We start from the raw sequence: 26,432 nt of genomic DNA, 5'->3' as shown, positions 1-26,432 counted from the left end.
CTGTGCCAAGATTTATCAGTCCTTTCCACACAAAATAACAAATTTCTGAACTGACAGATACAGGAGCGAGTAATACCAAACATAGCAAGAGTCTTTGAACCGCCTTTGCGGCCTCTTCCTGATATTGCCCTGTCTCCTTGTTGGCTATGTTACTCATATGCCATAATAAGAATGACACTTGCTAAGAACTTACTATACACACAATCTTATTTAACTATCCCAACAAACCTCAGTCAGGAATATTACCTTTGACTCTATTTTTATCAATAGGAAAACTGAATCAAAGTAAGGCTAATCAGTCACAAGTCACACAGCCAGCAAACAACGGTACCAATATGTGAACTCTAGCCAACTGATTCCAACCCTATGCTTCTAACCCCATACCAGCCAAAGGACTTCCAAAAGGGCTCCAGCTGCACTGATTCACAGTTATAAAGCAGGTTAAGTGATCCTACTTTGAAGAAAAAAAACTGATTAAATCCATTTTATACTACTAAGGTGGTTTAATCCTTTTCTGTGCCCCCCAAAAACAAACATACAAAGTGATACGTAACCCATGAAATTGAGTTTTTAAGGGCCCACAGGGACAAAGTGCACCAGCAGAGCACAACTTGTCTGAGAACATTTTCCAACATTATGGGCTTCAAAAATTATCCCTGGAAGGAAGAGTCCAAAACCAACACCTATAAGTGCTTCATTAAGAACTAAATACAGTCAAATATCGGCAGAAGATACACAAAGGAGTAGTGAGGTGTCTATTAAGGTGCTTCTATGTTATGTATCAGCCAGAATTGTTAAAAATTTGCTCTTCCGTGTGTGTATGTCTGTCTGAGTGTATCTACATGTGTTTGTTCACTTAATTTTTTACAATCTGAACAAATGAAAAGAAGGGATGTACAACTTCCTGAAGGAAAAGTAGACAACTAAGAAAAGTAAAAAAAAAAAAAAAAATTAAAGGAAGAGACAGAGAAATAGTAAGAGAGTGATTTATTTTGCAGAAAAATAAGCAAACAAACAAAAAAACCATAACACTGGAAGCAGTGATGTCAATCCAGAAAAAAAAAAAAAAAAGTTTAGAATCAATTTCAAGCAACTTGAAAACACAGGAACATGCAAAATTGGACTTGCATTTTGGGACTTCAGCTGAGCAGACCCTGGGTGCATTAGAAGATCCTAATGACATGCCATAAAGACCATAGTTTTGGGGGACTTAATCTAACTCGTAGCAATACTATTTTTTGTTGCTGAACATATTCAGAAATGATGCAATTTACAAGACTTTAGAATTTAAGAGGTAACATGAAACCCAGCCCCATTTTTTCACTTCCACTCAAAAAAGTTTTAAGTGTTCTAAAGAATAGTTATATTAAATTGAATACTGAAGGAGCTTATCTTAAAAGTCGTATATCTTTTATTTGCGTGACTGGAACTCTGGAATAGGGAGGTATATGCTTTAAGATTCAATCTCATATTTACAATAGTCCCAGGAAATGTTAGGCTCATCCAGAACTTTCCAGTGGGACAGGGAACATCACTTACATGGGGAATTGATGGTCCTAAATCTGTCCTAAGGACAAGTCTTTACTACTTCTTTTGTGACACTTTAATTTCTCCAGGCATAATAATTGGCTTTCTCCAATGTATTTCAATAACCTTCTCTTCTTGTTTCCATGGCACTTCTCACACTGCTTTCTATTATTTCTTTTTTGGTCTGTATCCCCTCTAGCTGTGAGCTCATAAAGTCATCTCCTCATTGCCATCATTGATTTGCCAGTGCTTACTATCTCTTTTAGTTGAAGGAATGAAAAAATTAAAGAAATGAGTGAATGAACTGATTAATTACTTAGTATCTAACTACTACATGGCTGACCACATCTGCTGTATTTACTGCATGAGTTTGCGTAGTCAGGATGAAACCAAAGTTATTTTAAAGAATGAGTTAGGCATAAGAATATGATACAATAATAATGCATAACATTTGTAATCCTTAAAAATTAATTTCCTCTTTTAATATCTATAGCACTCCCATAATTACACATTTTATTCCCATTTTGCAGATAAGAAAATTACAGTATATAGAGGTTAACTGCCCAGGATCTATGATCTCCTTTGCAGCAGAACAGCAATTTGATCCTCAGTCCATCTAACACCAGAACCCATACTCACATTCCTCTGAACTATAATGTCTCCAGCAATATCTGAGTACTAGGAAATGGAGAGAAAACATTTCTTAAATTTAGGGGACAGAAGAAGCATGGCTTCTATAGTTAAGAGAGGACTCTTCCTCTTCCTACCCACAGCCTTCATGAATTCATGTTATAGTTTTCCAAAACAGAGCTAATTCTAACCTAGGGTGCACCAATATAGTTGTGTCATCTGCTAACAAATACCCAGTCTGATTGTTCCGGCTGTATCTTGAGTCCATTCTTAATGACCAGTTCTGTTATATATCATGATTATCATGCTCTAAAACAAAATTATTTCTCAAAACACCATGAAAAACTCTTTCAGTATTCATAGGACTCCTGTGACAGCAAAAAGAATAGGAAAGCATTATTCCTCCTTGCATACTAAGCACAAAATCATTCAGCACATGTTCTATGACTATATTATATATTCTGTGTGCTCAGTTGCTAAAGTCATGTCCAACACTTTGCAAACCCATGGACTGTAGCCCACCAGATTCCATGGGATTTTTGTGGAATTTTCTAGGCAAGAATACTGGAGTGGGTTTCCATTTCCTCCTCCAGGGGATCTTCCCAAGCCAGGGATAGAACCAGCATCTCCTGCATTGGCAGGTGGATTCTTTACCACTGAGCCCCCTGGGAAGGACATTCTATATCCTAAGGGTGCCATACTCTGTGGCTCTGATCTTGCACTTTACGGCTCAAGAATATCAGCAGGCCTATGATACTGGCAGCTATGTCTACAAGGAGAGCACCTGGATGAAACTCTTGGAGTCAAGAGCCAAGATCACTTCAGGTGACTGTGTCGGCATCAGGCCTATTCACAACAGATGGAAAAACCACAAGGGGCTAAACAGAAAAAACCAAAAACAAAAAGATGGAGAATATCACCTGAGGATTGACAGCACTTTGTAAGAACATGTGAAATGTCAGCTGGGGACTTTCAAACCAATAGAAAAGTCTTTGCAAAGAGGTGAGAACACTGCAGTGGGTAGGGGTGAGGAAGACACTGCAGTGGTGGAGACCTATAGATAGGTGAAGAAATAAAAATTATTACATACATATTCCTTGCCTTCAACTATGGAAAATACTATGGAGATTCCTTAAAAAACTGTGACTAAATCTACCATATGACCCAACCATCCTACTACTTGGCATACACTCTGAGAAAACCGAAACTGAAATGATACATGCATCCCAATGTTCACTGCAGCACCATTTACAATAACTAGGACAGGGAAGCAACCTAGATGTCCATCAACAGATAAATGGATAAAGAAGTTGTGGTACATATATATAATAAAATATTATTCAGCCATAAAAAGGAATCCATTTGAGTCAGTGCAAATGATGCGGATCAACCTAGAATACATCATACAGAGTGAAGTAAGTCAGAAAGAGAAAACCAAATATCGTATATTAATGCATATATATGGAATCTAGAAAGATAGTACTGCTGAACCTATTTTCAGGTCAGCAATGGAGATGCAGACATAGAGTACAGACTTACAGACACAGCAGGGTGGGCAGGAAGGAAAGGGTGGGGCTAACAGAAAGAGTAGCATGGAAACATATATACTAACATATGTAAAATAGATAGCTAATGGGAGTTTGCTGTACGACTCGGGGAACTCAAACCCAGGCTCTGTGACAACCTAGAGGGGTGTGGGATGGGGTGGGATGGGGCAGGGAGGTTCAAGAGGGAGTGGACATATGTTTACCTATAACTGATCCATGTTAATGTATGACAGAAACCAAGACAACATTGTAATTATCCTTCAATTAAAAAAAATAAATAGAGAAAACAATATCCCCTGCCTTCTAATGAGAAAAGTTCCTGATAACTGGTGGGTGCGCTTCTTGCTAAATCAGTTTGTAACTGCAGCTATGAGACAGAATTAATTTTTCTACCAAGGAAAGGAGAGAGAAGACTCAAGGAAAGATTTGGAAATGGAGGACTGGAGCTAAAGAGGTTTAGAGAAGAGTCAAAAGAAAGAGGATACATGTGGCTGTGTGGCTATCAGAATCTTGGAGAGAGATAACAAGTAGGGAGATTTGGAGGGAAACAGTGTTTTCCTGTGAGGGAAAAAAAAATATCTTATCATTTTCAGTAACATATATGCTTTGGGGCAAGTGACTTCTTTAGGGTGAGTGAGAAGAATCACTGGTCCTTGCTGCATATATAGAAATAACTAACCTCTGGGTTTCTTAGATTGTTAATGTTGACCCAAGGACTTATTTCCTATTGGTCTTTAACATTAGATTAGAGCCTCCCTAGATCTATATCTGTCTTTTTGATCACTCTATACCTTTTTCCTGGCACACAGAAAGCAACTGACAAATATCTGCGATACAGCTGACTGTCTCACTGACTCATTCACTTTCATTCATGATGATGGGATCTGAATACACAGAAGAATCACCCTTCCCTGGCGGTTTTCATGCACTGATCTTGCCTAGCAACCCCCTCACCCACCCCACCCAAACTTCACTTTCTGGAGAGCCACATACTACATAAGAGACTCAGAGTCGGTAGATTTCAAGCAAATCCCAGAAGTGGCAGTGGAATAGTATCTAACAATCCTGGCCACTCATGGTCATTGCTGTGGTGGAGGAACCATTCAAGAAACACTGCAGAAATAGTTTCCAGTGTGAGGTTACTTGTTAACTCTACAACAGAGATAACTTCTACAAGGACCCAAGTCAGAAAAGTAAACAAACAGCTGCAGACTGTACCAAGTAAAAATACAGATGCCAACATTCCCCTATACCAGAATGGAGAAAGATTTCCATTGAAGACCCAGTGAAATGAGATCTTATTACAGGAAAAAGCATATAAACCACCTTCATTTACTGTCTCCTTCTTTCTTTGTTTTACCCTATAGAATTCTTAATTCCTCAGTTCAGTTCAGTTCAGTGGCTCAGTTGTGTCCGACTCTTTGCGACCCCATGAATCACAGCATGCCAGGCCTCCCTGTCCATCACCATCTCCAGGAGTTCACTCAGACTCGCGTCAATCAAGTCCGTGATGCCATCCAGCCATCTCATCCTGGGTCGACCCTTTCTCCTCCTGCCCCCAATCTCTCCCAGCATCAGAGTCTTTTCCAATGAGTCAACTCGTCACATGAGGTGGCCAAAGTACTGGAGTTTCAGCTTTAGCATCATTCCTTCCAAAGAAATCCCAGGGTTCATCTCCTTCAGAATGGACTGGTTGGATCTCCTTGCAGTCCAAGGGACCCTCAAGAGTCTTCTCCAACACCACAGTTCAAACGCATCAATTCTTCGGCGCTCAGCCTTCTTCACAGTCCAACTCTCACATCCATACATGACCACAGGAAAAACCATAGCCTTGACTAGACGGACCTTAGTCAGTAATGTCTCTGCTTTTGAATATACTATCTAGGTTGGTCATAACTTTTCTTCCAAGGAGTAAGTGTCTTTTACTTTCATGGCTGCAGTCACCATCTGCAGTGATTTTGGAGCCCCCAAAAACAAAGTCTGACACTGTTTCCACTGTTTCCCCATCTATTTGCCATGAAGCGATGGGACCAGATGCCATGATCTCCGTTTGCTGAATGTTGAGCTTTAAGCCAACTTTTTCACTCTCCTCTTTCACTTTCATCAAGAGGCTTTCTAGCTCCTCTTCAATTTCTGCCATAAGGGTGGTGTCATCTGCATATCTGAGGTGATTGATATTTCTCCTGGCAATCTTGATTCCAGCTTGTGCTTCTTCCAGTCCAGCGTTTCTCATGATGTACTCTGCATAGAAGTTAAATAAGCAGGGTGACAATATAAAGCCTTGACGTACTCCTTTTCCTATTTGCAACCAGTCTGTTGTTCCATGTCCAGTTCTAACTGTTGCTTCCTGACCTGCATACAGATTTCTCAAGAGGCAGGTTAGGTGGTCTGGCATTCCCATCTCTTTCAGAATTTTCCACACTTTATTGTGATGCACACAGACAAAGGCCTTGGCATAGTCAATCAAGCAGAAATAGATGTTTCTCAGGAACTCTCTTGCTTTTTCCGTGATCCAGCGGATGTTGGCAATTTGATCTCTGGTTCCTCTGCCTTTTCTAAAACCAGCTTGAACATCAGGGAGTGCACGGTTCACGTATTGCTGAAGCCTGGCTTGGAGAATTTTGAGCATTACTTTACTAGCATGTGAGATGAGTGCAACTGTGCGGTAGTTTGAGCATTCTTTGGCATTGGCTTTCTTTGGGATTGGAATGAAAACTGACCTTTTCCAGTCCTGTGGCCACTGCTGAGTTTTCCAAATTTGCTGGCATATTGAGTGCAGCACTTTCACAGCATCATCTTTCGATTTGAAACAGCTTAACTGGAATTCCATCACCTCCACTAGCTTTGTTCGTAGTGATGCTTTCTAAGGCCCACTTGACTTCACACTCCAAGATGTCTGGCTCTAGATGAGTGATCACATCATCATGATTATCTGGGTCATGAAGATCTTTTTTGTACAGTTCTGCCGTGTATTCTTGCCACCTCTTCTTAATATCTTCTGCTTCTGTTAGGTCCAGAGCATTTCTGTCCTTTATCGAGCCCATCTTTGCATGAAATGTTCCCTTGGTATCTCTAATTTCCTTGAAGAGATCACTAGTCTTTCCCATTCTGTTGTTTTCCTCTATTTCTTTGCACTGATCACTGAAGAAGGCTTTCTTATCTCTCCTTGCTATTCTTTGGAACTCTGGATTCAGATGCTTATATCTTTCCTTTTCTCCTTTGCTTTTCACTTCTCTTCTTTTCACAGCCATTTGTAAGACCTCCCCAGACAGCCATTTTGCTTTTTTGCATTTCTTTTCCATGAGGATGGTCCTTATCCCTGTCTCCTGTACAATGTCACGAACCTCATTCCATACTTCATCAGGCACTCTATCAGATCTAGACCGTTAAATCTATTTCTCTCGTCCACTGTATAATTATAAGGGATTTGATTTACGTCATACCTGAATGGTCTAGTGGTTTTCCCTGCTTTCTTCAATTTAAGTCTGAATTTGGCAATAAGGAGTTCATGATCTGAGCCACAGTCAGCTTCTGGTCTTATTTTTGTTGACTGTATAGAGCTTCTCCATCTTTGGCTCCAAAGAATATAATCAATCTGATTTCGGTGTTGACCATCTGGTGATGTCCATGTGTAGAGTCTTCTCTTGTGTTGTTGGAAGAGGGTGTTTGCTATGACCAGTGCATTTTCTTGGCAAAACTCTATTAGTCTTTGCCCTGCTTCATTCCACATTCCAAGGCCAAATTTGCCTGTTACTCCAGGTGTTTCTTGACTTCTACTTTTGCATTCCAGTCCCCTAGAATGAAAAGGACATCTTCTTTGGGTGTTAGTTCTAAAAGGTCTTGTAGGTCTTCATAAAACCGTTCAACTTCAGTTTCTTCAGCATTACTGGTTGGGGCATAGACTTGGATAACTGTGATATTGAATGGTTTGCCTTGGAGATGAACAGAGATCATTCTGTCGTTTTTGAGATTGCATCCAGGTACTGCATTTTGGACTGTTTCATTGACCATGATGGCTACTCCATTTCTTCTGAGGGATTCCTGCCCGCAGTAGTAGATGTAATGGTCATCTGAGTTAAATTCACCCATTCCAGTCCATTTTAGTTCGCTGATTCCTAGAATGTCAACGTTTACCCTTGCCATCTCTTATCTGACCACTTCCAATTTGCCTTGATTCATGGACCTGACATTCCAGGTTCCTATGCAATAGTGCTCTTTACAGCATCGAATCTTGCTTCTATCACCAGTCACATCCACAACTGGGTATTGTTTTTGCTTTGGCTCCATCCCTTCATTCTTTCTGGAGTGATTTCTCCACTGACCTCCAGTAGCATATTGGGCACCTACTGACCTGGGGAGTTCCTCTTTTGGTATCCTATCATTTTGCCTTTTCCTACTGTTCATGGGGTTCTCCAGGCAAGAATACTTAAGTGGCTTGCCATTCCCTTCTCCAGTGGACCACATACTGTCAGGCCTCTCCACCACGACCCATCCATCTTGGGTTGCCTCGCAGGCATGGCTTGGTTTCATTGAGTTAGACAAGGCTGTGGTCCTAGTGTGATTAGATTGACTAGTTTTCTGTGAGTATGGTTTCAGTGTGTCTGCCCTCTGATGCCCTCTTACAACACCTACCATCTTCCTAGGGTTTCTCTTACCTTGGGCATGGGGTATCTCTTCACGGCTGCTCCAGCAAAGCACAGCCACTGTTCCTTTCCTTGGACGGGGAGTATCTCCTTACCACCACCGTTCCTGACCTTCAAAGTGGGATAGCTCCTCTAGGCCCTCCTGTGCCGCCACCACTCTTCGGGTTGCTCCTCCTGGCCGCAGGCTCTGGCCTCGGGCTCCGGGTGGCTCCTCAAGGTCACCGTCCCTGGCCTCGGGCACGAGGTGGCTTCTGGCTGCCCCTGATCTCTGACTCCGGGTGTCTGCCTGCAGCCGCCTGCGGCTAGGGAGCCGGCCCGCAGCCGCCTGCGCCTAGGGAGCCCGCCCGCAGCCGCCTGCGTTTGATTCCTACATGAGAGAAAAACACAAAGGTCTTTCTGTCTTATTTTTTCCAAACTCAGGAACAAGTATGTATTTTATAAGTTCTCAGAAACTAAGAAATAGCGTGTATTTGAAATGAATGGCTGAAATCACCATTTGAAGACTCCTATATCCAAGGGCTGTTGGACTGTGGCTGGCTAATCCATGCAGCTAAGGCTGATAAATTCCATCCACCAAGCAGTGACTTGAAGATACAGGACTTTTTGTGATTTTGTATTTGCCATTAGAGAGTTGTGACAACCTCTACCCATCACAGATAGAGAAAAAAAAAAAAAAGGTTCAATCACTTATTTCAGGTAAATAAGATCCCTGAACTTTTCTGTAATCTATCATTCTTTGATTTTTAGTCTTCCATTCATAGTTTGTGTTAATCTAATCATTTCTTTTTTCTCCTACCAAATTGGATGAATTGTTCCATAGAAGTTAAGGTAGGAGACAGATTGCTTTATTTTTGTTTTTGTATATTTCTTTTTTATGCTGTTAAACAAGACTGGATTGCATTGGGTAAGATGTTTAATTAGCCTAAACTCAATGTCCTCATCCATCAAATAAGGATAATAATATAGTACAACTTGTATAAGGTAGATGTGAAGGCTTCCTAGGTGGCGCTAGTGGAAAAGAATCCACCTGCCAATGCAGGAGACACAAGAGACAGGGTTTGATCCCTGTTGAAAAGATACACTGGAGGAGGAAATAGCAACCCACTTCAGTATTCTTGCCTGGGAAATCCCATGGACAGAGAAGCCTGACAGGTTATAGCCCACAAGATTACAAAGAGTCAGACATGAGTGAGCACATGTATGCATGTGGAAAATTAAGATAATGCATACAAAGTACCGAGCAAAGTGTCTAGAGCCTATCTAGCGCTCTAAATATTAGGTCTTGTTGTTTCTAAGTGTGAGTTCTCTTTCTTGCATTCAAAAATGTTCCTGTTTTTAAACTTGCTTAATTAAATCCTACAACCTAACTTCACCCCCTGTCATTTCATCTTAATTCTTTAAAATCGCTTCTGTGTTGGTTTAGTCACTAAGTCACATTCGACTCTTGTAACCCCATGGACTGCAGCCTGCCAGGCTCCTCTGTCCATGGGATTCACCAGGCAAGAATACTGGAGTGGGTTGCCATTTCCTTCTCCAGGCGATCTTCCCGACCCAGGAATTGAACCCAAGTCTCCTGCATTACAGGCAGATTCTTTACCAACTGAGCTACAGGGAAGCCCAATTAATTTCATCCCTTATCATTTCAACTTAATTGTTTAAAATCATTTCTGAATGTCTTAAAAATCAGAATATTTAAGAGGTACACTTTAATACAGGTTGGTGATCATGTTTAAAATGATAGTTCATATAAACAGCTCTGGTTTCCTTGAGGGCAGCTACTTCAATGTTCTTCCTCAATGCCACATGATGTGCACCTGAAGCAGTTAAGCAATGGACACAAAACAGGTGCTCAATAAATATTTGTTAATGAATGAAACAAGTTGGAAACAACTTAGTAAGAATATACTACTTCACAGAGACACTAGTAAGGCAGAATTATAAACTAATCACATTTAGTAGTAGGATAAGAATTTTATTCCCTGGGAACCATGTTAGAACTGAGGATGCCATTTATGGCTTCATCACCATGACTTGTTATCCAAGTCATTTTTGGCCAATTCAATTAAATGACTTCATTTTCAAGAGCTTCTTTTATTACTAGACTTGTGGCATATATCACCCCATTCTGTTTCCTGGGATGGGGAGATAAAGTAGCAAGTGTTTGCTTCTGATAAAATGAAAAAGAACTGAAACATTCCACTATTAATCTTACATGAAATATACATGACTTGCACAACAGTAAAGAAAATCTTATCTTGTCTATTTTTTTCTCCAGCACTAATTTGCTTCTCTTCAGGGTCTAATCAGATAAGGAATTTGGCAATTAAATTAGAAAATAAATTCCACTGGTATATAAAACATGAGAAAATATAATGGCTTTAACCATAAGTTGATAAGCAAACACTGGTCATTTTAATGGTAATTTTAAATGAAGCACCCATCAAATCTGAAAAATTTACACTTTATTTTTCACTGAATATGTGTGTTGGTTCTTTCTTCTTTATCTTTCTCTTATAATTAACAAAAATATTTAAAAGGGAGAATTGTGGCAAAGAAAGGCTACAGTAGAAGACAAGCATACAGTGAAACCTAGAGAAGGAAACGACAACCCATTCCAGTATTTTTGCCTGGGAATCTCACAGACAGAGGAGCCTGGAAGGCTACAGTCCATGGGGTCACAAAAGAGCCAGATGCAACTTAGTGACTAAACAACAATACATGAATGAAAGACTGGAAAAGACTGCCATAGCCATTTCACTCTCTATAGCTAAATGTATAGATGGATATACAGATGGATATACACAAACAATATACAGATGGATCACTATTAGCTTCTGAGGCACCAAACAGCTTGCATATTTCACAAAAAATTTCCCAAATCTATCATATTCACCTTCATTGTATTTATCAAAACTGCTTACATTTTCCTTCTACTATTGTTTCTAATAGTTCTATTTACCTCATATTTTAAGCTTTCTATGCATTTTAGATTTACCTTAAACAAAAGTATCTGAGAAAATAAGCATGTGTGCTTTTTCCTAATGTATATTAAAAAGAAACACTGAATATTAAAAGAAACACTAAATATTAAAATAAGCATCTGTTCATTCATACCCATCAAATAATTCATATCCTCAGTCGAATTTGTTCCACACACTGTGGGAAAAAAGACTAAGTGTTTAAACAGCAGAGTTATCCCCTGCAAAATGAATGAAACGATACCTCCTGTCACTGTATCTACGCAAAAGACTATGGTAGCAGCTTCCCTTACAATATCTGTCTGCAACCACCTATGCTGCAGTCCATCAAGACCAGTTTGCATCATATCCAGAGTATTTGGGGGGTTGTTTCCATTTTGCTGTCCAGTAAAAAATACAAAAAGAAAAGCTTCTTCTTCTTCTTTTTTTTTTTTTTTTTTGAAATAGAGGTTTCTGTATGTACGTGGCCCGAGAGCAGGTACAGGACTTCCAGTCAGGAAGTCACAGCAGGGAACTGGCAAGAGCCGTATTTGTAAGGCGGTCCACTGACAGAAACACCCAACTGAAGGTCTGAAATAGAAACTAATGATTGACCAGGGGTTTCAACAGCTCTTCTCTTGATTCTGGCAATGGAAATAAAAGAGAAGTTATCCAGTGTCTGAAGAGTAAATCTTAACTCTTTTTCAGTCTTGTATTCAGAAGAGTGTTTAGGAAATAGTAAACAAATTTCTTCTCAATAATTGCATTCCCCTTGGAGAATTTACATTCCTTCCTGACATACCTCTAAAAGCTATAAAAACACGTCAGTTCAAAAGACGAAAAGGAGAGTTAATATTTAAAGGAGCAGCTAGCAATCAATTACCCTCAGTTTAATAATAGTTAACATTTATTGAGTACCTATGATATGTCCAGGACTGTGCTAATCATTGTACTTGAATTATCTGTTCTATTACAATCACAACAACCCAATATGTAGGGAACTTTTATTACCATCATTTTTCAAAGGAAAACAGAGAGGTTTCTGACAGGACTCAAACCCAGGGTTCTCTGACTCCAGAGATGAAGCTTTTTAACCATTACAAATGTATAAACCCTCATTCAGTTCTTGGAGCCTCAGTTGAATTCCCCGATTAATTATCTTCTTGATTTTTTAACATATATTTCTTTACTTGTTAAACCACTTGGTAGCCAGTTAGACCAAAGGACAGCTATAATACTGGAAAATGAAAGTTATCAAGAAAACTTAAAACGTATATTTATTGTATGTCAATCACTTCACATATATTATCAAATTTAACCCTCAAAACAAATATATAATATCCATTTCACAGATAAAGAAACTGGAGATTTAAAAAATAAGGAACTTGACCAAAGTTATATAGAAGCGGTATTTTAACCATGCATTCTGACTATACAGTTCATTATCTTAACATGCTGAAGGACTTTCTCTAATATAATGAAAACAATCATTTTTAGGGTATTTATATGGATTAATTTGACCAGTCCTCATCTTCACCAAGTAAAAAGGACAAGATTAACCCATTATTCTTAAAATTGAATCCTGAGCTGGCAGCATCAGCACCATCTGCAATCTTGTTCATAGTGCAAAATGTCAGGTCCTACCTAGAACTGCTAAATCAGAAACCTGAGTGTGGCACCCAGCTTATTTTTATCAAGCTTTGTAGGGAACTCTGATACTCATCAACTTTGAGAACCAGTAGGTTGAATTATTGGAGAAGGCAATGGCACCCCACTCCAGTACTCTTGCCTGGAAAATCCCATGGATGGAGGAGCCTGGAAGGCTGCAGTCCATGGGGTCGCTGAGGGTGGGACACGACTGAGCGACTTCCCTTTCACTTTTCACTTTCATGCATTGGACAAGGAAATGGCAACCCACTCCAGTGTTCTTGCCTAGAGAATCCCAGGGACGGGGGAGCCTGGTGGGCTGCCATCTATGGGCTCGCACAGAGTTGGACACGACTGAAGTGACTTAGCAGCAGCAGCAGTTTGAATTATTACTCCCTTACCCTAGCAACACCTTAGGATCACTTGAGAACTTTATATAGATAAGATGCTTGGACATGTTCCTAGAAATTCTGATTCAGTTGATCTGGGTGGCAGCATAGACAATGGTATTTTAGAAAATGTATCAGGTAGTTCTAATGTGCAGGATGGTTGAGAACCAATGGTTTAAAACTGAAAGAACTAACTAAGAAGAAAGGCCATGAAAGAGCTGGATTTGTTCTGTACAAAGAAAGAGTAGACTTGCTTGGATATGCCTAACAACCTTTCTGGAGAGCTCTTTAATTATGGGATTATAAAACAATGACCTTACTGCCCTTAAAGTGTTAGATATTTCATTTCTGAAGCCTTTAAGGACACAAGGATGACCACATATTAAATAAACTGGGCCCAAGAGATTAAGCACCGCCATGGTTCATATTATTTTGTTGTTGTTAAAGTACTTTATCTCCTAAATTTATGTTTTCAAAGCTTTTAAAGAATAAAATATTTATGTCTTGATCACTCATAAGCAGTATGTTGACTCTCATCTAATAATTTACAATTGCTCTTATGATGACATTTTATCTCCAATCTCACAAAGTGTTCTTATTTGTTCCTCCCCAAATAAGCAGTCGGTGCCTGTGTTATCATCTCTAACTGCTCCAATATCTGATTCACCTGGGATGAATGAACAACTAGGAAAACTTCAGTGATACATCATCTTCCTCAAACAAATTACAAAATCTTTAGAGTTAATGGTTGCAACCAATGATACATAGCCTGCAAGGATTCTACACCTTCCACAAAGGAAACAAGGAATTTTGGAAATAACTGTTTCCCTGCATCAAACTGCCACATGTCTATAACAACACTATGCCAAAATGTAGAAACAAGCTAACTGCCATTAACAGATAAACTATGGTACATCCTTAATAGAATATTACTCAGCTACAAAAAGGAATGAAGTATTGACACATACAATAAGGGTGAACCTTGAAAACATTATGCTAAGAAGCCAGACACAAAAGGTCACATATTGTATGATTTCACTTATATGAAATATCCAGAGTAAGTGAGTCCTCAGTAGACACAGTAAGTAGACAGTGGTTTTCCAGGGACTGACGGCAAAGGGGAGTAGGGAGTGGCTGCTTAATGAATACAAGGTCTCCTTTCAGGTTGATAAAGTGTTTTCGACCTAGATAGTGGTGATGATTGCATAGCATTTTGAAAGTACAAAAAGCCACTGAGTTGTATGCTTCAAATGGTTAATTTTAATGTTACATGATTTCACCTCAATAAAAGGTAATTTAAAAAATAACTGGCACTGCTTCTCCACATTTGGCATCTGTGTCTTCTTTAGATTACTATGAAATGCATCAGAATAAAATATGTTTTCACTTTTATTTTGAAATAATTATAAACAGGAAACTGCAAAGACAGTATAAGGAGGACCCATGTACTCTTCACTCAGTTTCCCTACCGGTCATATCTTATGCAATTATACTGAATTGGACATTATTACAATGAGCATGTATAGTTCTTTTTTTAAGTTTTTCAACTTTTATTTTACATACAAAGATCTAGTATTGTTTCTGCATAACGTAGATGTGCTGGATGATCCATTCAAAAAAATTCACTTAGTAACTCAACTTCATTTAATGAAGTCCATGTTTTTTGTGTACTGGAAGAAGCACTGATGGCACATATTGAGGCCATATTTCCAAATTAGATTCTGCCGGTTTGAGTGGACCTGGCAAGAATGAGAACCCTGGACAAATTTTCTCAGATGTCTCCAGTAAAGCTGCTGGTGACCCATGTTGCTCTCTTGGCTGCAAAGAGCAAAAGGAACAAGGGTGTATACACATGTGCTCTTCAAAATTTGGGGACACAGTTTACTAGAAGGCAGTGCTAGTTCTATATAATTTTTTTTTAATTGGGATATTCACTTTATTGTAGTAGTCTGGGATCAAAACTGCAATATAACCAAATTATACTTGTATTTCTTTTCTCCAGATGGGACAAATTCTATGGTTCAATTTACACCATCACCTCAGAGCTAAACTTATCTGAAAGCAAATCTTTGCTGGGCTTTTTCTGTTTTATTACGTGTATAGACTCATACAGGGCTTCCCTGGTGGCTCAGATGGTAAAGAATCTGCCAGTAATGCAGGAGACAGGGTTTCGATCCCTGGGTTGGGAAGATCCCCTAGAACTTTTATAGCTTTACATTTTACATTTAAATGTACTAACATTTTATGTTAATTTCTGTATAACATGTGAGGTTTAACTTGAAACAGTTTTTGTTTGTGGATAGCCAATTGCTCCAGCACCATTTATTGAGAAGATTATTCAACTTTCACTGAATTACCTTTAGAAAAAAAATCAACAGGCTATAAAGTTCTTTCTTCTTCCCAACTGATCTCTGTGCCTCTCCTTTAACCAGTTCCACTACAGTCTTGGTTTCTATAGTATATCATTCTTGAACTCAGGTGGAGTCATTCTTACCAATTTATCATTCTTTTTAAAAATTGTTTAAGCTAGTCTAGTTCCTTGGCTTTTCCATATAATTTTAGAATAACACTGCCTAGCTACATCTATAAAAAATCTTGCTGAGATATTTAGAGGTTCTGCATGTTAATCTGGGGAGAACTGACATGTTTACAATGCTTTACTATATTGAGACTTTAAATCCATGGACATGGTTTGTCTTTCCATTTTAGATCTTTTATTTCTTTCATCAGTGTTTTATAGTTTCCAGCATACAAGCACTGCATATTTTATTAAATATATATCTATTTAAGTTTCTGAGCAGCTATAAATGGCATTTTAATTTAATTTGGGTTTTTATATTTTCACTGTTAGAATACAGACTTTTTTTTTTTTTCTTTTTTTTGGCTGCACCATGCAGCATGTGGAACTTCCCTGACCAGGGATCTAACCCATGGCCCCTGCAATGGGTTAGAAGTGCTGAATTTTAACCACTGGGCCACCAGGGAAGTCTGAAACATAACTGATTTTTGAATGTTTATTTTATATCCTGTTAACTTCCTGAACTCACTTATTACTTCTAGAAGTTTTTGGTAGATCTCATAGAATTTTTTTTTTTAAACATAGACCATCATGTCATCTGCAAATAGGGGAAGTTTATTTCTTCCTAGTTTATATGTCTTTTATTTCCCTTTTTAACCTTATTTCTCTGGCCAGAACTTCTCCACAATCTCTTCTAGAAAATAGAAGAGGAGGGACACTTCTCAGCTTATTCCATGAAACCCTATCATTCTGATACTGAAACAAGACAAAGACAGTACAAAAATGAAAACTACAGGCAATTTCCCTCATGAATATATGAGCAAAAAATTCTTAACAAAACATCAGAAAATAAAACCTGCTGCTGCTGCTAAGTCACTTCAGTCATGTCCGACTCTGTGCCACCCCATAGACAGCAGCCCACCAGGCTCCCCCGTCCCTAGGATTCTCCAGGCAAGAACACTGGAGCAGGTTGCCATTTCCTTGTCCAATGTATGAAAGTGAAAAGTGAAAGCGAAGTCTCTCAGTCGAGTCCGACTCTTTGCGACCCATGGACTACAGCCTACCAGGCTCCTCTGTCCATGTGATTTTCCAGGCAAGAGTACTGGAGTGGGTTGCCATTGCCTTCTCCAAATAAAACCTAGGAACATATAAAAAGAATTACACTCTGAACAAATAGACTTTATTTCAAAGATACAGGACTGGTTCAACATCTGAAAATCAAACAATATGACCCACCATATTAACAGGGTAATAAAAAATCACCCGATCCCAAGAACTGATATCAAAAAAGCACTTGACAAAAAGTAACACCCATTTATGGTTAAAAAAAAAAAAAGAAGAAAAGAAAAAAACACTTAGAAAAACTAGGAATAGAGGGAATCATTCTTAATTTGATAGTTATGAAATCAACACATTATAGATCAAATTAGACCAAATGAGGTGTGTTATCTATTTCCTTTATGAATAAGGCACTGTTAAAGGGCTGAAGATCCACTATGTCACTATACATATACTAAAATCCAGTAAATTCAATTACTTAATACATAGTGGATAAAGTCCATCAGACAAAAAGGAAATGTTAAATAATGATGAGTCCATGAGGATATTGGTTCAAAATATATTTCATCCCTTGATTTGGAAAGTCTGTCTTAGAAACAAGGTGAGATTCTTGTGCTTGAATCCCCACTTTCTTTTATCCATTCATTCAATAAGTATCTATTGAAGGTATTACTGTATGATAGGCACTGCTCTAGATATTGTAGGTAGAGAATGAAACAAACAGATCAACTTCCATAACTTTCATAACACACTGCTTATATTCTGATGATGGGAGAGAGAAAAATCAAGCTAAAAATTATTAACATATACCACATAGTATATTACTTGGGGACCAGTGTTATTACAAACTAAATAGGAAAATAAGAGAGGGAATACTGTGATGAAGGTGGATTTAAATAGGATAGTCAGGACAAACTCACTGGAAAGGTAAAATATGAGCTAGTATTTCAGGAGATAAGTATGCTAGGCAAAATAATGCCTCTCCCCAAAGATATCCTAATTCCTGGAATTTTAAATGTGTTATCTTACATGGCAAAAGGGATTTTTCAGATATTAATAAGGTTGCCAACCCTGAGATGAAGAGATTATCCAAGTGGGCCCAATCTAATTACACTGAGTCCTTAAAAATCAAAGCACCTCTCCTGGCCTGGGTCATAGGGATATACGACAATGGAAGAAGGATTAGAGAGACACAATCTTTTTTGCTTTGAAGATGAAGATAAAGTACCACAAGCCAATGAACATGGGTGACCTCTAGAAGGTGGAAAAGGAAAGGAAATTAATTTACTTCTACAGCCTCCAGAAGAGAACACAGACCTCCTAACATCTGGATTTTAGGCAAGTGAGACCTGTGTCTGACTTATAACCTACAAAACTGTAAAATAGTAAATCTGTGTTACTTTAAACTGTTAAGTATGTGGTAACTATTACATTAGCAATAGAAAACTAACAGAGTGAGCTTATGAATCAAGGAACAGTGGAAAGGTCAGTGAGTCTGGAGAAGTACAGAATTAGAAGATGATATCAGAGCGGAGCAGAGGAGATAAAGATTATAAAGGGCCTTGGTGGCTAGTTTAACAACATTGGTTTTTATTCTAAGATGAGAAGCCACTTTGAATTCTTAAAACAGAGGAGTATGATCTATCATATCTTAAAGGGAAAGTTACTCTGTGGAAGGGCAAGGACAAAAACCTAGAGCTCACTGGGAAGGCTCTTTGAATGACCCAGATGATGGTGGCTTCAATAAGGGCAATAGTTATGGAGATAAGTGCTCAGGTAAATATTTTGAAACTGAGGCCAAAGGATTTCCTGGTGGCTTGAATGATGGGTGTAAGAGATGCCTCGAGGTTCTGACCTAAGGAAATGAACAGCTAAGTTTTGTTAACTGAGATGGAGAAGACTATGTGCAGACTTAGGAAAGAGAGAATAGAAGCTTAGCTTCAGACATGTTACACTTAAAATACTTATTGAAGAGACAGCTGGTACGTTGTTGGATATATGACTTCTAGAGTTAAGGAAGTGATCCACAATGGAAATATAAATCAATATCATCAGGGGGAGTTAGGTGGTATTGGAAGATGTGAGAGCAGAGGCAATCATCAAGGGAATGAGGGTGGGCAGAAAGAGAAAAGATCTAAGACTGGACCCTGAAAAGCCCTAAAGTCAAGAGATTAGGAATGAGCAAAAAATCCTGAAGAGAGGTAGCCAGTGAAGTAGGAAAACAGAGCAAAACAGGAAAGTATGTACCTTGGAACCAAGTGAAGTATGTTTCAAGAAGGTGGGTGCGTGTGTGTGAGCTCAGTTGTGTCGGAATCTTTGAGACCCCATGGACTTTAGCTCGCCAGCCTGCTCTTTCCATGGGATTTTTTTCAGGCAAGAATACTGCAGTGGGTTGCCATTTCTTCCTCCAGGGGATCTTCCCAACCCAGGGACTGAACTCCCATCTCCTGTGTATCTTGCATTGGCTGATGGATTCTTTACCATTGAGCCACCACCTGGGAAGCCAAGAAAATGGGTGATCAATGACAAATGTAGTTTTTAGGTCAAGTAATATGAGGACTAAGAATTGACCAGTGTTTTAAGCAACATGAAAGTTAACAGATACTCTTAAAAAAAAAAAAAAGGTAGTTTCAAAATAGTGAGAATGTGGAAATGTGGAGTGCTGATGATCTAGAAACACGGTTTAAGAAAGCCTGGAAAGCAAGGAACTGACACTAGTAAATGATGAGAAACATCTCAAGATTTGCTGCTAATAGCTACATCAGTCTTGGAGAAGGAAGAACCTATAAAAAGCATTTAAAAATGTTGTGCATTGCATTTTCTGCTAATGTTATGGGAAAATGAGGACAAAAGATTTAGACCTCCACCAGTGCTGGTGTGAAGTATGCTAACCTGGACACACTGAACTTATAGATATTGGCTTTGGTCTTATTTTTATATCTTGTTATGCCAGTAGAGTTACTGAAACAATATCTTTGAACTTGCCAATAAACTATCCTAAACTATCTTTGCACAAATAAGCAAGATTTACTCTAAAAAGTACTGCTGCCAGAAAACTAAGTCTAACTATATACATATGAATGCAATATAACCCCCTTACTTGGCTTGATAAGGTTTTTTTTTAAGTGAATTACTTTTCTCTTTTATGGTAAAAACTTTGTAGTTTCCTATTAAAAGGGGCAGCAGGAAATGTATTCTTGGAGAGGGATATGCTTTTTGTTTCATTTTTTCTCCTTAAGTATTGTGGGTTTTTTCCTCTTTGACCACTTTTAGAAGAAGACCTCCTGAGCAGTATGGAATGACTTGGCAACAGCTTTAGAAATAAAAAGCAAAACCCTGTTGTTTGGGGATTTTCTAGCAATATTATCTGGAGAATTATTTTTCTTCTGGGCTTATACATGGCTTTCCTCAAATTATTTTCTTATATGGGTAATAATCACACCTCCCTCTTGATTCTTTCATCAAATATGGCAGAAAATGTTCCTGATGAGTAACTAAAAGTTTATTTATCTGAAGAAGTATGATGAAAGGGAAACATAATTGAACTTGGCACTTCAGAAAGTGTGGTTTCAAAAAATATTCTCAAGTAGTCACACAAATTTAGTATATGAGCAAGGTGACATCTCAACTCAGTAGGCAAATAATTTTTTAAAGTAAATGCTGTTAGAACAGTTGTGTGTCCATCCAGAAGAAGATAAGTTGGTTTTATACTTCTTACTATACACAAAGGTAAATTCCATATCAATTTAAGTTTACATTAAAAATAATTAAGAGAAAATATATCCTTAGGTTAAAAAAGGCCTTTTTAATTTACAATCTAGAATAATTTTAAAAATTGCTAAAATTAATCATTTTGACTATCAAAATATAAAAAAGTCTGAATACCAAATTGAAGAAAAGGGCCCCAAATCAAAAGGCAAACTACAGAGAAAAAGCTATTTGTAATTCATAACTTAAAAGACAAATGCCAAAACAATCTTGAGAAAGAAGAACAGAGCTGAGAGTATCATGCTCCTATACTTCAGACTATACTACAAAGCTATAGTAATTAAAACAGTGTGGTTGAGGCACAAAACCAGACACAAAAATCAGTGGAGCAGAATAGAGAGCCTACAAATTAACTCACACACTTATGGTCATTTAATCTATAACAAAGGAGGCAAAAATATACAATGGGGAAGAGACAGTCTCTTCAATAGGTGGTGCTTGGTAAACTGGACAGCTCCCTGTAAAAGAATGAAATTAGAACATTTTTCTCACACTATGAACAAAAATAAACTCAAAATGAACTAAAGACCATTAACCATAAAACTTCTAGAAGAAAACATAGGCAGAACACTTTGCATGAGTCATAGCAATATTTTTCTTTTTGGATCTGTCTCCTCAGGCAAAGGAAATAAAAGAAAAAATAAACAAATGGTACCTGATAAAATTTAAAAACTGCAGAACACAGAAAACCATCAACAAAATGATAACATAACATACTGAATGAGAGAAAGATATTTTCAAATGATATGACAGATAAGGGATTAATATCCTGCCGGAAGCCAGTGTGAGGAATCCCGCCCGTGACAAGGTCATGAGGAAGGAAGCTGACATACGCAAGGCATGCTCAGACTTCAGGGACCCCTCTGGAAATTCCTAAGCATGTACCCCAATAAAAATCTGCCGGCTTTTGTGCTCTGCTTTTCCACTCTTCTGACATTTTCTGGAAAAAGTCAATTCAGGGCTTTAGTCTTCTGCATTTGAAAGAGTGTTTCAATCCAAAAAACCCTCTGATGGCTTTCTAGCCTGCCTGCAGGACTCCTACAGCTGCGCATGTGATTGTTTAAGGCCTCCTGACCGCAGGAGGCACAGGAACCTTAAAACATCCTAGGAATGTAGGAGCTTCCGAGGAGTCAAAATCTTTAGAATAGGACTGATTAAAGGTTTCATTTGTTGAGTCAATATTTGCTGCCAAATTTTCACATCCTTTAGTTGTAGATATAGTTAGAAAAACAAGTAGTAGACCTTGTGTTAGCAACATTAGATCTTTGAGTTAAGTACCTTCTTTGTTATATCCCACTGCACCTTTGTTCTATAGAGATGTAACTTTAATGCTAATGCTTTAAGGAGATGTAGATTAAAGAAAAACACTTCAGGGGAAACAAGATTAACATTCATTAAGGAAGAGAGCCAAAAGTGTTAACAAGCCTCTTGGCCAGAAGATAATGTAAATCACCTGAGACCTTTTGTATACCAAATGATGTATAGAAAGAGCCTGAGCTGCGAACGCTACATAATCTTGTGTTACCCATTGATCTCTGTGTTTTATCAAAAGTATAAAAGGCCTTCTGAACAATAAAGGATGGGGCCAGCTTCTTGGACCAGCTTCTCTAACTAGTCTCCCGGCCTGGTTTCTTGGGGCTCTGGCTCCCCCCGTGTCTCTCTCGCTCTCTTTCTTTCTTCCTCTCTCTTTCCCTCTCTCTGCTCTTTACTTTAACTTCAGGCTGAATCTCCACCTGGAGCGCGGAGGCTCGCCAGGTCTACTTACTTGCCCCGGCTGTTAAGACCCGCGAGAAAGGGAGCTTAAGGCGAGGCACCCTTAGATATTCAAGCGGGCGCCGGTGGCCCAACGTAGATGGTGCAAATTCCTTGTCTGGAATTTTATTGGTCTTCCACGTAAACCAAGCTATTCAGCCCTCTTCCTCCACTTAATCTTCTTACTACACTATAGTTTCTTAATCTAATCTTTCATTAATAAATAAACAAGTCTTTCCACCGTCCACCCTTTCGCCGTCCACCCTTCGAATTCCCTGGATCCACCGGGGCTGGACCCCGGCAATATCCAAAATATATAAATAGCTCAAATAACCCAATGCCAAAAACAATCCAGTTAAAACATGGGCAGAAAACTTGAACAGACATTATTTCCAAAGAAGACACACAGATGGCCAACAGGCCCATGAAATGATGTTCAACTTCACTAGTCATCAGAGAAATGCAAAATCAAAACAATGGTATCACCTTATACCTGTCAGAATTTCTATCATTAAAAAAAACAACAAATAACTGATGTTGGTGAGGATGTGAACAAAAAGGAACACTTGTAATACTATTTGTGGTAATGCAAATTGATGCAGCTACTATGGAAAATATGAGATTTCCTCAAAAAATTAAAAATAGAGCTATCATCTGATCCAGAAATTCTACTTCTAGGTATATATGTAAAGAAAAGAAAAACACTCATTTGAAAAGATACATGCACACCAATGTCCATAGCAACATTATTTACAATAGCCAAGATATGAAAGCAACTAAATGTCTATCAATAGATTAAACAGATAAACACTCCCATACACACGCACACAGGAATACTACTCGGTCACAAAAAAAAATTTTACCATTTGCAACAACATGGATGGACCTAGAAGGTATTATGCTTAGTGAAATAAGTAAGACCAAGAAGGACAAACATTGTACCTTATCATAATGTCACAGCTAAACAAAGAATTAAGGGAATTAAGAGGTACAAATTACTATGTAAAAAATATGATACAAAGACATATTGTACAGCACAGGAAATAGAGCCAATATATTATAATAACTTTAGATGAAACAGAAACCATAAAATTTTTGAAGCACTATGTTGTACACCTGAAACTAACATAATATTATAAATCAACATGCTTCAATAAAAAATTAAAATAATTTCCCAAAAAAAGAAAAATACAAACTAAGACTACATAAAGCAATCAGTCTAAACAATCATAATGGCATAAATTCAAAAGTCAGACAATACCAATTTGTGGGCAAGTTTATAAGGAAACTGATAATCTTACACATTACAAATGAAAGTGAAAAATAATACAATTACTCTGAGGAGAAATATGGCAATTTTTATTTAATTATAAATGCATTTATTCTTTCACTCAAGATTTTGCTTTGGGGAATTATCTTATAAAAACATGAGTATGAAATGATGTATGTTCAACTATTCCCTAAAACCTTGTTTGTAATAGAAAGAAAACATAAATGTTATCAAACTCAAACTTACATACTATAAAGCATTCACCCAAGGGAATACTATATAGTTGTAAAAATCAAGGAGGAAGCTCTCTCTCTATGGACAAGAAAAGAGCTCCAGGATATACTACCAACTGCATTTTTTTAAAAAGTCATATAACAGGGCATACAGCATGGTATCTTTTGTTTATAAAAGTGCGGAGACTACAGTGGACATGGACTGGAGTTGGAGAGAAACTTCTTAATGATGTTATAGTTAGATTTTTTAATCATATAAATACACAAACAATCCAAACTAAAAAGAAATAAAATAAAAACAAAGCAGAACTGGAGTCAAATCCTGATTCACACATAGACTATATAACCTTGTATAGTAACTTAACTATCATCCTGAGCTTGGTTTCTTAGTTCATAAAATTGGAAAAACATGCCTTGTTTATTTTTCTTTTTAATAGATGATGGAAAACATATGAAAACACTTTTGAACCATGGAGTGATAAGAAAGGAAGACCTATTATCTTTTATTTTCAGTTTTCTTAAAACAAGTTGCAGGCCTACATACAAAATAAGGCACAATCTAATCAAGCAAGCTTATGGACACAGAAACCTCTAATACTCAGTATATGTTCTTTATTCATTCTTCTCATTCTCTATTAATTCTTTTCATTTTTCTAAAATTCTGTTTTACTCATAAAAGCTTTTCTCCAGGCCTAGATACAGTTACAGAACAAAAAGTAGGGACAAAAAGAGCTGAGTCACTGGAACAACAGTCCCTCCAAATTCTTCCCTCTCGGGGTGTCACTCAGCTGCCTCTCTTCTCTTGGTGGCTAGCTGGTTGCAAGGACCCCTCTGGCCTCCTGTCCAGCTGCTATCCAGAGAATCCATTGCTCCCCATGACAGCTCCATATTCTCATCTTTGTCTACTACTTTCGCCATCTCTGCTGTCCCCTCCTCCACCAAATTTTCTACTTCCGGGCTCCCACCTCTTGAGGAAGGCAGCCAAGTTCAGGAGCCAGGAATGAGTCATGGGAACAGCTCCTCAGACGGGCCTCCCAAATGCCACGGCCTCTCCTGGTTCCACTGGTCCGCCTTGTGCAGAGTGGGTAAAACTCCTCCTAAGAAGCCAAGAAGAGGCCAAAACTTGCAGGACCCAGGTACCCTGTGATAATATCTTGCCATAATCTGAACTGTGATTTTTTTTTTTCCTTCAGGTCTCAGGCACCTGTTCCCACAAGGGAGCTGCGCTTCACATAAAGAAGCAATTTCCAACATTCCCATCCCTTATCTTTGGTTAGCAGTGAGGGGGCTTGGTGTGCCCTTATCATCTCTGCCCTCGTCCCCCAAGTCTCACTCCCTCTCTGCCCCTCCACTTGTGGGCAGTCTAATTTCCTAGTAGTTGGATCCATGCTTCCAGGTTTTCCTCTCCCAAGTATCACCAGTCTATGGGGGTTTTCTCTACAGCCATATCTCTTGATTCTGACCAATTGTTCATTTAAAAAGAATGATTTGGGGGGCAGCTACAAACACTGTAAATCTTTTCTGAGATCACTGCTAAGAAAAATTACAATTTCAGAACAGTAATTCCCCAGCCTTGGTTGATGAGTACCAGATTTTCCAAAAGACCACAACCCCAAATTTACCAAAATTCCCTCTAAAAATATTTTTTTAAGTTAAATCATTTTATGTATGACTGTCACACTCTAAGCCCTACAATAAGCAAAGGGCAAAGTCCCTCAAATCTCACACATACACTATTAAGTATCTTTTCCAGTTATGGGGTTAGTCAGAAAGGAGAAAGAATGTTAAAACGATTTTTTAAAAATTAAGAAAATAAAGTTTTTAAAATCAAAATTATTCAAGCTAACTTTTAAAAGGACAGATCATAAAATCATAGGATAAACATGTTTCTAAATGGCAGAATTAATATATATACATATGTATTATTTTGGTGAATCTTGTATGAAAAGGAAGGAAAGCATAGATATATATCTTACCAGATTGTTATATACTACGGAAAGAAAGAGCATGCATCTCTAATACCAGTGGAACACACTACATATAAAAATACAAGGCTGACATGATCAGTAATACTTGGGAATTCAAAAATGCAGAGCCATCTGCTGAATTACTTATCTGGAGTTCAATTTGGTAAAAATGTCTGTTTCTTATGCATACCCAAAGTCCCCACTAAGAACTGAGACCAGAGAATTACTGTGGTTTCACTACAAAGTTTCAGTGGGTTTCATAGAAACATTTCTAGATTACACTGGAAATTGTTATAAATATTTCCTTATGCCTCTGTCTTCCACTCAGCTGAAAAGAATCTCTTTTCTTTCTGATCTTCAATCATTGCTGAAGTGTTACCTATCTGTCCTTGTAATGACTCCTGGAGGCCATGTCCTGCAATCTTGTGCTGTGACCTCAATGACAGCTGTTCCAATGGTCTTGGCTGAGGCTGTTGCATTTACTCACCCAAAGAAGCAGAAGGTTGGCTCTGTGCACTTACTGTA

General features: G+C 38.2%; 1 protein-coding gene across 1 annotated transcript; it reads right to left on the bottom strand.

The window, feature by feature from the left end:
- Positions 1-14,980: 14,980 nt before the first annotated feature.
- Positions 14,981-15,154, bottom strand: LOC114116467 (small ribosomal subunit protein uS14-like). The gene has a single exon (XM_042254577.1). It carries the CDS (start codon positions 15,143-15,145, stop codon positions 14,981-14,983), a length of 165 nt encoding a protein of 54 aa, XP_042110511.1. The 5' UTR covers positions 15,146-15,154.
- Between the last annotated feature and the right edge of the window lie 11,278 nt (positions 15,155-26,432).

This window comes from Ovis aries, chromosome 9, assembly GCF_016772045.2.
Source record: "Ovis aries strain OAR_USU_Benz2616 breed Rambouillet chromosome 9, ARS-UI_Ramb_v3.0, whole genome shotgun sequence".
NCBI lineage: Eukaryota > Metazoa > Chordata > Mammalia > Artiodactyla > Bovidae > Ovis > Ovis aries.
This window is presented reverse-complemented; position numbering and strand designations above follow the sequence as displayed.